Source organism: Argopecten irradians, chromosome 3, assembly GCF_041381155.1.
Source record: "Argopecten irradians isolate NY chromosome 3, Ai_NY, whole genome shotgun sequence".
Lineage (NCBI taxonomy): Eukaryota > Metazoa > Mollusca > Bivalvia > Pectinida > Pectinidae > Argopecten > Argopecten irradians.
In genome coordinates, this window is record NC_091136.1 from 16,664,489 (window position 1) to 16,680,692 (window position 16,204).

General features: G+C 35.5%; 2 protein-coding genes across 2 annotated transcripts in view; one reads left to right on the top strand and one right to left on the bottom strand.

Moving 5' to 3' along the window:
* Positions 1–6,980, bottom strand: part of LOC138317681 (dixin-like) — a 45,869-nt gene extending 38,889 nt beyond the window's left edge. Inside the window, 1 exon segment of the mRNA XM_069259514.1 lies at positions 6,134–6,980. Within this exon segment, the coding sequence (XP_069115615.1) occupies positions 6,134–6,673 (540 nt within the window). The 5' untranslated portion in view covers positions 6,674–6,980.
* Positions 6,981–9,877: 2,897 nt separating this feature from the next.
* The window catches only part of LOC138317683 (uncharacterized), a 63,445-nt gene continuing 57,118 nt past the window's right edge, over positions 9,878–16,204 (top strand). The window contains exons 1-4 of the mRNA XM_069259516.1: positions 9,878–10,241; positions 12,976–13,927; positions 14,398–14,861; positions 15,352–15,514. Of these exons, the coding sequence (XP_069115617.1) occupies positions 10,074–10,241; positions 12,976–13,927; positions 14,398–14,861; positions 15,352–15,514 (1,747 nt within the window). The 5' untranslated portion in view covers positions 9,878–10,073. The remainder of the gene's footprint in view (positions 10,242–12,975; positions 13,928–14,397; positions 14,862–15,351; positions 15,515–16,204) is intronic.

Here is a 16,204-nt window from a genome sequence, read left to right on the forward strand (position 1 = left end):
TAGCTTAATTGAAACAATCAAATGTCTTGTGTGAAGTTGCAAATTGCAAGAGCGACGGATATATATTGCCGCTTTGTATCAGCAAGAAATTCCATCAGCCTTTGGAATTCGTGTATTGGCCCCAAATGTGGCCCTGTGAACGTTGCAACATTTCAAGGAATATGATCAGAAACATATTTCTATTCTGACGTTTCAAGTTATAATTTTCCATAGCATTGGTGTGAAGTTTTACACGATTTCAAAAGACCACACAATTTGCAACAAGAAAGGGTTCAGAGTGAACATCTCATTTACACATGCTGTAAACGTTTCTGATTTTGTATTTGTACCCGTGGTATATACAGCTTGAATCAATAGCCCTTCAGTCCTTACCTACACGCTTAGTGAAGTATGACCTCGTGTAGAAAACCCAACACATGTACATTTGTACATGTACGTGATTATATGGTACGCCAAGAAAATTTCCACAGATACTGGGTATCTCGTATCTGTTCTTCAATTTTAAGTGAAATTGAAGCCATTTGAGTGGTAGTAATGTTGATCAGTACTAAATGTATCGCTAACCTCGCCGGATTCCAACAATGGACCTATGCCTATCAAGTTTCACTTGTGTTATGTTTTCAGACATTGACCCTTTTCCTGTCTATTCTGGCGGTTGTGAAAGACATGACAATAGAGCGCGTGTTCAGTGGCGGGGCCTGTGTAGAGACAATCAAGTATTACCTAAAAGTCCTTGAAATTAACAACAGGTGTATCTTTAAACCGCCGTGAAAATTGCATTCTTAAAAGTCTACCTTTTCTAAACACAAATTTTTGTTTTGGAATGTCTTAATTCTACATCAATTTCTTTTCCTGAATAATAGCTAGTCACATGTACTGTATATGTAGTGTGCCGACATAGGGAATTCTAACGTAGAAAGGTGAGACAGCTGTGTATCAAACGATAGAACAGCAACACTTTGGACTCAAATTGGTTCACCATAATGCTGTTTATTGAAAGTGTCTTTTACAAATATAGCCAGTGTACATGTATTTTAACACTCTGGCTCCGACACCTGATTTGGACAAGCCTAACTGTCAGGCTGCAGTCGGAGCTGCCATTTAGCCGCTAATATTGTCGTGCCATGCATTCATCGGCGATTTTACAAAACAATGGGTAAAGGGGTATCTTATACAACGCGGTGTCAATGTCGGGATATGATCACATTAGCCCATACATAGCCTCAATACTGCAAGTGTTCCTATCACTGTCGTAATGTCGTGGATATAACGACAGTGATAGTAACCCCTGTGATATTAGGGAATGTCCATACAACCATCGTGTATCTACTAATACTATTACCACCTAGATATTCAGCGAATCGTTCACGAGTTTGTTCTAGAAAACTTGTTTTTCGTGTCTATATCATTCCAGTAATGTTTATGAAAAACTATATCTTCCCCCACATTAATTTTCGTAGATTTGTAATCAAGTCATAAACCTCCAGTGTCAATGGAAATATTAAAGCAACAATATGCAGAAAAAATGTATAAAGAACACATTTAATGTAAAAAAAATCTCAAATATCTAAGGTATGATCATAAATAAATTAGTTTCTAACTCAAATATTCTTATAGGCAAAACTTAAACGACCAATAATATCTTAAGAAACAAATTAAACAAAAACCAGTTATTCAAGTATATCATGAATTTTTAATATTTCATGCTTCATGTGATTTATATATATATATGTATATATTGATATTACATACTCTTATAATACTATAAAGAAACAAGTTTCATATGTAACTTGAAAACCAGTCTACTTTTGCAGCGTCGGTAATTATATATAATCAGTCCCGGATGATGAGCTAGCTAGACCACTTCGATGAAAATTGATAAAAGTGAAGGACCGATAATGACATCTGACCTTTGGTATAAGCTATATTAATTTTATGATATCTGCACTGCACGGCTTTAAACTGTACGACGAAGTTCAATACTTATGTAATGTAACTATTGTATAAAAACCATGTACTTGATCTTTGACGTTTGAGATTAAAGTCATCGCGACATATTGAAAACACAGGGACCTGGCACGATTTTTTTTTAACCGACAGTATACATATATATAAAATAAATATATGAATACTGTTGGTAAAGAAATTTATGCTACGTGCACTGTGAATGAAAATACATGTACAGTGCACATCATCTATAATTATGAGGTTTAAAGACGGAAGAGCAGTTTCCAGCGAAGTACCAAAATCATATACATGTACATGTATATATATGTATACATCGAGAAAAAAATATATTTCCCTCGTCAGAAATTATTCTATTTTACTGACAACTCTAAAAACATAAAATATTATGTACTTGAAGAATCTGCAACATGTATACATTATATAGTTCATTTAGTAAGTGATCATGATCATGGGGTTTGTTATCTATGTTATACGTTTACGACATGGCTGTAAACAATTTAAACCCGTCTACAAACGAACATATTACTTTACACAAACCCCTCGTATTTATACTAACATTATATATATATCCATTAAACGGCGATAACCATGACAACGACCCTGTGATCACATCGGTGGTTCGCTGATCACACACTATCGATGATGAGGCGTTCCGAATGACAGAACATATTGAAATCTTTCCACCGGAAATAATTATTTGCTCAATTTGCAGAAGCCATATCCAAAACTTTAAAACATAATGAAAAACTCACAATTTATTTCAACATCGAGATTACTGCTCTATATACAATACTCAATAGCTTTTAAGCTTGCTACCGACACCTCTCAAATATATTTGTTCTAAATGTATACTTTTGTATGCTTATATATCATTTGAATATAAATTTTACGGATGTATAATTTGATCAAGGGCTAAGAGTCACTTTAAAATTGCACTTGTTTGAGCATTTTCTTCGTATTACAGTTGATGATGCCGATTTTAGCTTAATTGAAACAATCAAATGTCTTGTGTGAAGTTGCAAATTGCAAGAGCGACGGATATATATTGCCGCTTTGTATCAGCAAGAAATTCCATCAGCCTTTGGAATTCGTGTATTGGCCCCAAATGTGCCCTGTGAACGTTGCAACATTTCAAGGAATATGATCAGAAACATATTTCTATTCTGACGTTTCAAGTTATAATTTCCCATAGCATTGGTGTGAAGTTTTACACGATTTCAAAAGACCACACAATTTGCAACAAGAAAGGGTTCAGAGTGAACATCTCATTACACATGCTGTAAACGTTTCTGATTTTGTATTTGTACCCGTGGTATATACAGCTTGAATCAATAGCCCTTCAGTCCTTACCTACACGCTTAGTGAAGTATGACCTCGTGTAGAAAACCCAACACATGTACATTTGTACATGTACGTGATTATATGGTACGCCAAGATTTCATGATGTATTTTTAATGAAGCTTTGCCATAACTTCGTCTACGTTGTATCATCAAACTTATAATTAAATTACAATACTAATCGGCAAAGACTAGTGGACAAGTTTAGCATCGCATCAAAATAATTCAAATATAAAACATTTCGATATATATGAATGTTAACTCCATATATACTATTTTGTAAGTCGTTTCGGTATCGAAATTTTAGAAGTTGCCGTAACGCTTTTAAACTATCTAGAGACTATAACATCAGTGTTTTTTGATATGTGCCTCTCCCCTAAGATTAACACTACAAAGCCTTATGACATATAAGAACACTTTGAGAGCATTATTAATCCATATACATACGTGTAAGTTATATAAATACAAGTTCTGGTAATTGTCCGGTTTTGTTAAGCCGTCTACTGCTAGTTTTATCTGACTGAGTGAGATAAAGAAACTCCCGACAACCAGTTACATCTCAAAACAGTTTGAAAACAAACACGTTAATCCATATACATACGTGTAAGTTATATAAATACAAGTTCTGGTAATTGTCCGGTTTTGTTAAGCCGTCTACTGCTAGTTTTATCTGACTGAGTGAGATAAAGAAACTCCCGACAACCAGTTACATCTCAAAACAGTTTGAAAACAAACACGTTTATCTCCCTAATCAGTTTAAAAACGATTATCTTCATGGTGTCGCCCTGGCGCACACCTTTGAATGCTTGAAAACAATCCTTCATTTTTGTCCTCTGAACTTATTGTTGAGCCTTTTGAGTTAATAACAGAACATTTTGCAACTTATTAAATATACTAGAAGTTATCATTATATCTTGAACGGTTTACAAATCATCGTCAAGAAAAAAAGAAAAACACAGTCAGACGGTAGAATTGGCGTCAAGATATATTGTACGACATGTACACAAGACGTAATTGGAAAGGAGAAATAATCAACGGAACGACGTCGAAAGCAAATTGTTCTGCCATCACTGTAATGCTTGATACTAGATTTGTGTGATAAATGGATCATTAACGCGTTTCCTGTTTGTTAACAATCAGTCATAATATTCCTTTCGTATAAAGACTCCATGGCTGACAGCTGGCATATTCTTACCTTAGTAATTATACAATATTTGTCGAATCACTCTAACGTCATAATATTTATAAGATATCTCGTCAGTACAGACCATGTCAGACGACAGGTGTCCAGTTAGAATTTCTAAAGACAAAATGACCATGATGTTTTCTTGGAATGACCTAGAGGTTTTCTCAAAGTAACCAAAATGGTAATCTCATGAATCAGAATGAATGTTCTTGAAGTGATCAAAGATGTTTCTCCGCTATATATAGCTATATATATATATATAGCTAATAGATACAATATCCTGTTTTAGTTTTTGTAAATGAATGATAAATCATTTTTATGTTTCAATGCAATGGAAATCGGGTATGTTGGTATTAATCAAAAAAGTTTATTTGTTTCAAAACAAAGCCTGTGTTTGAATAAATGTGAATTTGAGTGAAAAAAAATTGACTGAAAGTTTACAATATAATAATGTTTATTCCTGTCAATATGAATGTATTACATGTTTGTTCTTGTTTTCGTCGTATTGTTGTGAGGACCATATGTAAGATTAGTACTGTACTAAATATGTAACCCTCGTGAAATAAAGTTTTTATTATTATTATCATTATTATTAAAGAGGGTTATCAGTGACATGAGATATGTTTTTTAGATTGATTATATGTTTCTCTCATGATGGTCAACGAGGCTTTTTGGAGTGACCAGATGTGTCCAGATAGTTTTATTTTCATGACCTACCGAAGGATTTCTCGGATTGACCACTTGGACCCTCGGTTCGGTCTTAGTGCCAATCTTTTCTAGTGATTGATGTTGCACAGCATGGACTCTCTCAAATTGAATATAATTGATATAAGAGAAGACAAATGGTTATTCCCCAGTATTCAAGGTCAGAGCCAAAGATGCGTATGAAGAAAATAGATAAATCATATTATAGTCAGGACTAAAAGAGGTTAAGGCTGACACAGAAACAAAATGTTCATCGACAACCTAGTTTTAAGAACGAGAAAACCTGCAGTATATCAACTAAAGAGAATGTGTTGGTCATACATACTATCCTACTGCTATCGCCTCTCTCTCCCTCACTATATTCCAAATACTCATCCACATTTTCCCCTTCAACTTGTGTTCAAAACCAAAATGCATGTGCCACCAATGAGTGACTACATTGAAGCTAAATTTTATAATATTAATCAAACTGCCGAGTAAATATTGAAACCCCGAGATATTAATCTATCCCGCCAGAAACGAAATAGGCCTACATCAGATAGTTCATTCCCTTCGATCCCTGCCTCCAAAACACAATAGATCAAATGGACTAGAGACTTTTGTCAGTGTAAATACATAACCACTGTATTCTCCATCAGACCAATAGGGAAAGAAGAAATGTCACAGCTCAAACAAACATGTCAAATTTATTATAACACGCACACAAACAATAACGATTATATATATATCACTGGTCGTTTGACACAGATGAGACGAATACATACCATAATGAATGATTATCAATATCCAATACTGTTATTTCAGTTTCGGTAATATTTTACGTGTACAACCAGAAACATTATATACATGTGTATATGTGTTTTTGGAACAACAGACATACGTGTTTATAATTTCATAAGACATTTATGACAAGTTATTTGTATAAACTGTACATACCCGTTTCTGTGGCTCCGCCCTTGTCCGACTCCCCCGGGTTTTCTTACTCGAGGGAAAACTCCTGGCTGTAGCGTCCGAATCAATATCAGTTATACACGGGGAGGGGCAAGCACTACTGGGAAGGGACCGGGGAGGGGGTATCACTTCCCCATCCCCCGGGACACTGACAGGGGTCGTGGCAGAATTCGCTCTAGATTTTAAATAATTCAAGGTTGTTGATTTCACATCACTTATTTCCGAAGATGACCTTAGAATTGATAATTCCACACCCGTTTTCACTCGTGGCGAGAGGCGATCGTCCATGGTTGGAGCTGTAGCGGGTTTGTTTACGTCTTGATGTACGCTCGCTTTCCATTTCACCGACGGTGTCGATTTCCTTGAGCTATCTGAGCTATTGGAACATTTCCTGCTTAAATTATTAAACCTTTCCAATTTTTTCGGCGACTTAAACGTATCCAATTTTGGAGGGGAGCTCGTGCGTAACCTATAAATATCCGCATTCCCACCTGTTACGGTTAAACTTTGTATTTCGGACATCATGTTGACGGTCAGATACAGTGACCACAAGTAGTTGACCGCATCAGTACGTCCTCTTCTTTGTCCGCGCGCTACAGATTAAAACTGACCATTGTCCACTACACTAGGTCGTGTTACCTGTTACTCCATTAAAAGGCTTTTCTTGTTAGTAAAAACATCCTACAAGTGAGGTATTAGGTGTACACACAAAACACACTGGCTTGACCGATACGGCTTGACCACTCGCGCCAAATGTAACAACGCGATCGTGATGGTCAATATCTGATTAGACCCCTAGGGAGTTACAGGGGCCGTATACACACACACACACGGGGCTGGAAATACGATACGGCTGCCATCAACGATTGCACTGACCCGACCGATAAAGTTTGCCAGTACATACACACAACAGAACGTGGTGTAGTAAAATTGACAGGGGCCGCTGTCATTATCATTGGGTGGGAACAGTAACGTTACGGGTATGGTGAGGCCCTCGAGGGGTTCTCAGGTGTGTCAAAACTATTGTAATCATATCAATTGTTACTATTGTGGGGCGCCATAAAGGTTAATAAGAAAACACACACACTGATACACATGCAATTTCCCCCATATAAAAGTGATATAATTTGCTTTCACACATGAATAAATATCACACAAATGCCTCCATAGATGTGTGATTTTTTGGGGGGAAATCATGATATCATTTGTAACACTACGGAGTCTATATATACACATTGTATAACATATTGTATAAGGCCCTATGGGAAACAACTGATTGAGTTAATCAGTCGGGTTATAAAGCCTAGGGTACCAACGGGATATCGTAAAAATGATTGCTTTATCAATAATATTAAAACTTCTCCAGGCGCCTGAAAAGCCGGATTTATCAAGCATGTCGAAAACGATAGTTTAATCAATACAATTCAAGTATTGTATTAAGACGTGCTACTTCTCTTGGAATCTAAAACAAATGTGTAACAAAGGTAAAAATCAATATAGAATATTAAATATTTATATAGTCGTTCTGGGATGTCTAAAGACGCAAGATAAAACATTTAACGATCCGGGTATCTCCGACAATTCTCTTCTTTATTCGGTTGAGACTATAACTAGGGATAAAAAGGGATTTAGGCTATCGGTAGTCAGGCCTACTTATCGCTCTAAGTCTTTGGAATGTATACGGAGTAATAGGATCATAGGTTATCTAGTCGTTACATCCGTGGTCAATACCTTTATCTTCAAGAAGAAGAAGAAGAAGGAGAAAAGAAAGAAAGAAAGAAATAAAAGAAAGAAAGAAAGAAAGAAAGAAAGAAAGAAAGAAAAGAAAGAAATAAAAGAAAGAAAGAAAGAAAGAAAGAAAGAAAGAAAGAAAGAAAGAAAGAAAGAAGCTACAATACCAAAAACCACAATTTCTTTGCTAAAAGGATGCACAATAGCAATGTCTCTTTAAAATCATAAAGCGAAAGACTCAATTATTTCAGAAAAGTTGTACCTCGAAGATCGCAAGAGTTGTCGCCCTTTAATTTGAGGCAATGGGCTATATTGTAGCGAATTGTTAATCTAATGTATAGGTATAGATCTTTGCTTATACGTGTATATGTCTTAGATAATTGAAACACGCAATATTTTACTAACAACACGAAGAAAAGTAATAGCATTATAGCAGAGATATAGATAATTTAATTCTCTGATTATAGCCACTAAATTAGGCACGAACCTGTGGATTTGGTTTCAGTTTCGAAATTGTGACCCAAATATATAACTCGCCCAACGCAGGCTTTTTTTAACATATTATTCTTATTGTATTTATAAAATGTCACTATCATGCTATGAACATAATATATCTATGTCTGTAGTACAAAAAACGAATTTAAAAACTAATTGGTGTACACAAACCAGACATATGTAGAGCACAGGTATCTGAGAATTAGTTACAGATTATATAATAATGGACTCACCAGAGTGTCCCAGGATCATTTTTAGACCTTTTAGGGGTATAGATCATAAATCGGTAAAAATCGTAAGGTGTTATTAAGACCCTTAAAACGCCGAAAAATGGTCTTAGGACACTCTGGTGGGTCCATAATTATATAATCTGTGATAATTCTCAGATCAGAATAATTAACACGTATTCTCTAGTCTTAACTAGATTGAAATATTTATTGAACCAATCATTGATGTTAATTAAGTTATTTTATTTCCTATCTGTTAACACTATATTATGTGCACCAGAGTCGTGTTGTAACATTGTATTAACGCTAGACCACATGGCCGAATGTAATGATATTGTATATTTGTTGCTGAAAGTGAAATCAGTTGTCAAATTTTAATTTTAGGTAAAATGTGCACAAAAGGATTTCATATTACACCAGGAATTTAGATCTACTAGTCTATCTCAATCACAGGTGTCTGAGAATTAGTTACAGTTTAAAGAAAGGACCTTTTTAGAGGTTTTATGGTTCTAGATAATGATTATACCATGTATGTGTGGAATATGTGTTTTATCTACATATCTGCATATTTTGTATTTTTGATCTAGAAGAACCCTTAATACCTGATAGGTCCAAATTAATATGTAAACTGTAACTATATTTCTCAGACCCCAGGTGTGATCGAAATCCTTGCTTAACGTACACACAATATTAAACGCTTTAGTGTGTTATTCAGATCTATTTTTTTACAAGAACAAGGCAAAACTACGGGATATAATAGATTTAAGCAAAGATTTAGAAAGTATAGCCTAAGTGGTATCAGAAACATATATGTTTCTGCCATGGTTTCATTTGTATAATAGTAAATTTGAAATCTGTATATAGAGTTCTAATATAAAACATAAAAGTATGCGTAAAACGTTTCACGACCTCTGACATGTGTTGGGGTCAATGGGTCAAGTAGCGGTAATCTCCGATGTGAAAGTTGAATGAAAAGGGATTGTGGGAAAATTCAGAATGTAAATACTATCGTAGTAAAACCACTCGCTTCATCGTGAACCGTATTTTTGGACGAAACAGGAAAATAACTTTCAACTTAGAATATTTGTCATTCTACACTATTATTCTGGTTTATGAACAAAACCAATGAAATATCAAATACGTCATTCAAATCACTTTTTATCTAGCTTTTGTTAAAATACAGACGCAAAGGTGTTAGGTCAGAGAATTTTGGCGGGTAATTTCTGCATGCTAATTGGTCACATGACGGCCCGGTTTATGTATATGTACACATATCATGAATTTTACACAAAAGCATAGGTAAACCATCAAGATTAATTATTCTTGTTAAAAAATTTTAATACTGAAAATGGTTAAAGAATATTAAGACGCTTTTTAAAACTCGAGTAAAAACTTAAGAAGTTGGACACGGCTGAAAATATCGGTCACTTGCTCGATGTACCGCCATCTTTCCTATCTCGGGATCCACAAACATGGCGCGGTTGAGGTTTCCCGGTCGTCCTGGATGCAGATTTGATCGTATGGGTGTCCGATACGGCGCTGACGACGCAAAAAATGTCAACGATCCAACATTGGTTCTAGTGGCCAGCATTCACAGAGGTCTGCGGTTATTCCGGGAATTGTTTGGAGAGTCAGATGAGGTAATAATTTGTTACATCGGAACGCTCCGTCAAAATGGCCGCCATCGTGAAAATTCCGATATGGGTTTATAGATTTTTTTGACGGATACACAAAATTTGAGGCTTGATTGTAAATCACATTAAGATTCTCGGTGAGATTAATCTCTATTCTGAACGGTTATATATGATATATTGCTTTCTAATCCTGATTTAATGTTATTTTGGATCGATTGTTACTTGTTGATCGCCAAGCTTCCAACCTAAACATGAACGAAAGGGCATGGTCGTGAGTTATTGTCAGGGAATCGGTTGGCTTTGAAATATTTATTGATGTTGCATCAACATCTTACACACGAGAATGTAAAAGTTACACTCAAAAATCACTTGTCGTTGTCTTCATTTCGAAAATTGATATGTTAATTATTGAAAACAAGCTTGAGAATAATAAGGAAGGATTTAGTTCATCACTTTTTTTTTTATTTAAAATCCGGGACAGATTTTGAGACAAAGGACATTTGTTGGTAATTCTCAATAGTGGTGATGCTTAGTTATTCATAGCAAACATTAATACTGGCCATTTAAAGCTAGTGTTGCGTATAAAATGCATAAACATTATTTAAATAAAAAGGAATATTGCATGTTTATTTTAAAATGTATGTAAAGAAATAAATGATTAACCAGTGACATTAACACAGCTGATAGTAATTCAGTGTAAAATTTTGATTTGATTGACTGCATACTTTTAATGCTTAATGACACATTGCTGGGTACATTGTACACACAGAAGTCTGATTATTAGAATAAGACCACAGTGTATATGAATTCTTTGATCTATCCTTTCTCAAAATAGTTCATGGTTAGTATAAACTAGAATTTAAATATTCAAAAATTTTACAATAGTAGTTTAGACTATTTAGACATTACTATTAATAGCCTTTCTTAAAGATGCTCCATCGCTGACAAATGGTATTTTTTCACCATCAAAAACGGGAGCAGATGATTTAGTATTTTTCTTCAGTTACAAAAGTTACTTACTTTTACTTTTCTAACATTGAAACGTTAGAGCTTCTAATTGAACTTCAAGTTAAAAATATGAAAAATAATTAATTGCATCCCGGAAAAAATCAGTTGCACTATATCTTATATGGAATGAAGTAATGATTGCGCATGCACCAAAGGCGAAATAAATTATTTTTTTGTTATTTTTTGTGTTAATTAGGCATATATATACACGATTAAACACCAATTATTGTATAAATGATGAATGTCATTTATGCTCTGTGGGCGGTGGAGCATCTTTAATTAATTATTGGTTTGGAACTTTGGCCACTATGATTATCAAATGTTAATTGATAAAAAAAATGTCTTTTGTTAAATTATAATTTTGGAGGTTCTGTATTAAATTCTACACTTAATTCCTAATTATACTCATTTGAAATAAGACCCTTAAACCAACCTCTCAGAGTTATATTTTTGTACTAATTTATAGTTTCCGATTCATACAGTTACAAAATTTAAATATATGCTCACCTTTTAATCCTATGTATTAAATTCTTTCCTTGGCCCCTTACTTTTTCCAAGATGCTTGAATTAATATAGATATTCAACTGGCTATAATCAATCCCTCTAAAAATAATATTCATCAATAGAAAAAATAAGATTATTGCATACTAAGACCATACAAAAAAAAAGTTGTTATATAATATGTTTCCAGTAACCTGACCAACCCTATAAAATCAGTGCCTACTCAAAAACTTTTTATCAATTTTGCATTAAAGCAACAAAAAAACAACCTTAGATTTGGTGGATTTTGCTCAAAATCTTTAATTTTGGTACAAATTCTGTAATTTAAGACACCAATAATCCTCTGAGAATCAAACCAATGTTTTATATAAGGTTGAATAAAGTCTACTTCAGTGATTCAGAATAAAAAAATTATTAGAAGAAAAAAAAATGCCAACCTAACAACCCTTCATTTTTATAAGTGTTACCGTAAACAAAAATGTTTTTTTATTTTGCCTAAGGCCTTAATAAAAGATAAATTTTACCAAATAAAGTGCAGAAAAAGACTTAATAGAATAGATACAAAAAATATAAATTTTTTACTATAAGATGCCCACCGCTGAAAATTGATAATGTGCAGAAATCCAAGACTTACTTTAAATAGAAAATGCTTCAATTGATTTTAAAAAAAAATAATTAATATCCTTTATATCCCGTATTGATTGCGATCACACCAAAGGCGAAATAAATTATTTTATATTATTTTTTGTGTTAATTAGGCATATATATACACGATTAAACACCAATTATTGTTCAAATAATTAATATCATTTATGTTCTGTCGGCGGTGGAGCATCTTTAATACTTTATACAATAGGCTAATACAAATGCACCTACCGGGATGCTTTGTATTTATACCTCTACATTTATTCTATTGTCTTTAAATAGATTGCAAAAGAAAAGTGTTTAAAATCATCATTTACTATTATTTTTATACTAATGCCCTTGATATTCATTAAATATATAGACTTTAATGTATTATGTAGTGCATGTTGGGGCCGAAACAAGACCCTATGTTCCCAATTTGATATAGCCACATAACCCCCAACCCCCACCCCCCTCCATTTAATTAGTAGTCAATTTTTCAATGAAAAAACCTGAGAGCCAGGAGTTTAATGACCCACTTAAAATGATTTTATTTCTAAATGTGGATTAAATGTAATTCTAAATGTGTATTAAATGTAATTTGTAGGAGGAAGATTTTGAGGGCTTCACTCCAAAAGATGTACAACAGTCGGAAAGGAAGCTTAAGGCCTTGTTAGCACAGTGTGAAAGCTCTCCAGAAAAAGTTTTGCCATCATACAAGCCTATTGGCAAAAGGCTAGCCAAGGTCAAGGACACTGCTGCATCTTCTGATCGTGGCCGCGGTATCCGTAAATCTTACACTGAGTTACTGAAGCATGGCATTGTCAAACCATCAAAGATTTCCACAGTAAAACAGGCCAGAGAAGAAACTCAGAAGTCACTCAAAATAAAATTTAAAGTTAGGAAAGAAAGGACTTCATCTGAGAGTTCTCGCAAGTCCTTGGACAAAAAAACTGTCAAGTTTGACTTTACCCCCAAAGGTCAAGGTAAACGAAAGTCTCTTGAGCCAAGTGTGAAAAAAACTGGTACAGCGAAAAAAGGAAAAAATGACAGTGACAATGGTAAAATTCCACAGTACAGCAAGAAAAAAGTTAAAGAAAGAGATAAATTGGTGTCAGTTCAAGGGTCAAAGGGCATTAAAGGTCAACAAAATCTGGCTAAACAGCTGCTGCAGAAAGCTCGCAAAGGTCAACAGAGTGTTAAAGTACCAGGAAAGGTCAAATCACCAGTTACAAGTCCTAAAAGCCCCAGAGGGCCTGTACATCCAAAGAAACAATTTATCTTACCAACACAAAGTTCAAGATCATCTAGAGTTATTATACCGAACAAGAGATTTTTAGAACAAGATGATTTTAATCAAATTATGACAAAGAGGTCTCGTGTAGATGACAGTGGGTTGTCTCCTAAACCAGAAACATTCCCAGCTACAAGTCCACGAGTGAAAGTCGCAGAAAAGTCCAAGGTCAAGGATGAACATTTGAAGACTCCACAGTTGACCAGTTTGTCCTCTGGGCCTACGATTCCACTTCCGCCAGGCCATTTGTTTGACCCAATGGAAGGTATATATATCAAGACTGTAAAACAACAGACATACTGTAGTATTCACCTAATATTAATTAGGTCATTTACCCCAAAGCACATTTGAGCTCTTCTAGTTCTAATTTTATATAAGGCTAGAAGAGTTTATCATGAAAATTTAGGGATAAAGCATCTTCTTCCCTTTAAAGTCGCCTCAACATAGGTATGATATTCTGTAGTAGCATTTTTTTGTGTCACATATATAAAAATAATTTATGATTCTATGTTGTATCTATGATAGGAGATTTGAAATTTGATGATTAACGAAATTCGTCACAAATTCTTTAACTGTTCTGTTGCTTACATCTAATACTGTGTATTTTGACTTTATAATGTGGGCATTTTTTATGCAGAAATGGTGAGCCAAGTAAGTGTTTTAAAATTGATATTTCAATGCCCTAGAATAATATAATAATAATAATAATATAATGATACATGTTATTTACTTCAGCTGGACAGTCATCATTGTCTTTATATGACCAGCCTTTGATTGTGGAAGGAAAGCGAGCTCGGAAACCTAGCCTGAAAGTCCGTATCAAACTCACCGATGAGCGAATACAGGCTTTCCAAGTGAAGTCATTCGAGAAGAAACTCCAGGCGCGTAAAACCATTGAGGCAGAGAAAGCTGCTGTGCAAAGTGTTCCCGAATCCAAAAAGGTTCATCTCACACCATCAAAGCTTGCTGGAGCTGTCACGTCGCCGTCTAAACTTACCACATCACCGATATTTGCTCCACCAAAGTTTGGCGTATCGGGACAAAGCGCCCTCTCAGAAAGACAGAGGCTAGAGGCTCTCGAAAAGGAAGCTCTTGCTACTCGCCGTAAAGGGCACAACATTTTACGGAAGGCCAAACTACAGCTTAGTCGATCAGCCCTCAATCGATCCAAGGCAGACTTTGCACGAACACTTAAAAAGGTTTGAAGCTTAACATTTTTATTATCTTTCCCGTGTTATGATTTCGAGAATACAATCCTTCCTGTTTGTTAAATTCATGAATAAAAAAAATAGTATTTATAGTCTAAGACTCTTTTTCAGAGAGTTATTTGCCCTTTTAGGAAGTCTTCTGTATGTCATTATTTATGCTTTTGTTTTACCCAAATTCATAATGCTACTCCCAAAACTTGCTTATAACATAACAATCTGATCATGCCTACTCAAAAAGGTAGACAACTCTTGTATTTTGAAAAGATATGGACCAGGATCACATATATATATATATGTATGTAGATGTTTCCATGTGAAAAGTATTAATAACTTGAAATAAAAAATAACTCTTTGAATTAAGCATAAAATATTTCTTGATGCATGGGAATAAAGCAATCTTTCTACTGAAAATGTTTATATGGATTTGAAAAAGAAGAATTTTTTAGCTTTCCTCTTCATTTGATTTTTTGGTGAATTGTAGGAAATAAAAATGGAAGCCAAGCTAGAGAAAATGAGACTAAAGCAGGGGTCTGCAGTTGGAGGATTCAGCAAGGTGTCTGGCTACTCTACCTTCGCAGGGGTAGCCAAGAGTTACATGGACGCCAAGGACGAGCAGCCATATTCTGGGGGACAGGAGGACACAGGTAAGTTAGTCTTATCTCTAGGTACCAGGGACGGGGGTAGGGGGAAGATACATCACTAGGTACTGGGCATGGGGAGGCAGGAGGACAATGGTCACTAGGTATCAGGGGTGGGGGTAGGGGAAGGACACATCTCTAGGTACCAGGGGTAGGGGGAGGACACATCTCTACATACTAGGTCTCATAATAGTACCAGGGGTGGGGGTAGGGGGGACACATCTCTAGGTAAGGGAAGGCAGGAGGACAATGGTCTCTAGGTACTAGGGGTGGGGGTAGGGGAAGGACACATCTCTAGGTACCAGGGATAGGGGAAGGACACATCTCTACATACTAGGTCTCATAATAGTACCAGGGGTGGGGGTAGGGGGGACACATCTCTAGGTAAGGGAAGGCAGGAGGACAATGGTCTCTTAGTCTAGGAACCAGAGATGGGGGTAGGGGGGACACATCTCTATGTACAGGGAGGCAGGAGGACAATGGTCTCTAGGTACAAGGGATGGGGGTAGGGGGGGGACACATCTCTAAGTACGGAAAGGCAGGAGGACAATGGTCTCTAGGTACCAGGGATGGGGGAAGGGAGAGACACATCTCTAGGTACGGAAAGGCAGGAGGACAATGGTCTCTAGGAACCAGGGATGGGGAAGGGAGGGACACATCTCTAGGTACGGGGAGCAGGAGGACAATTGTCTCTAG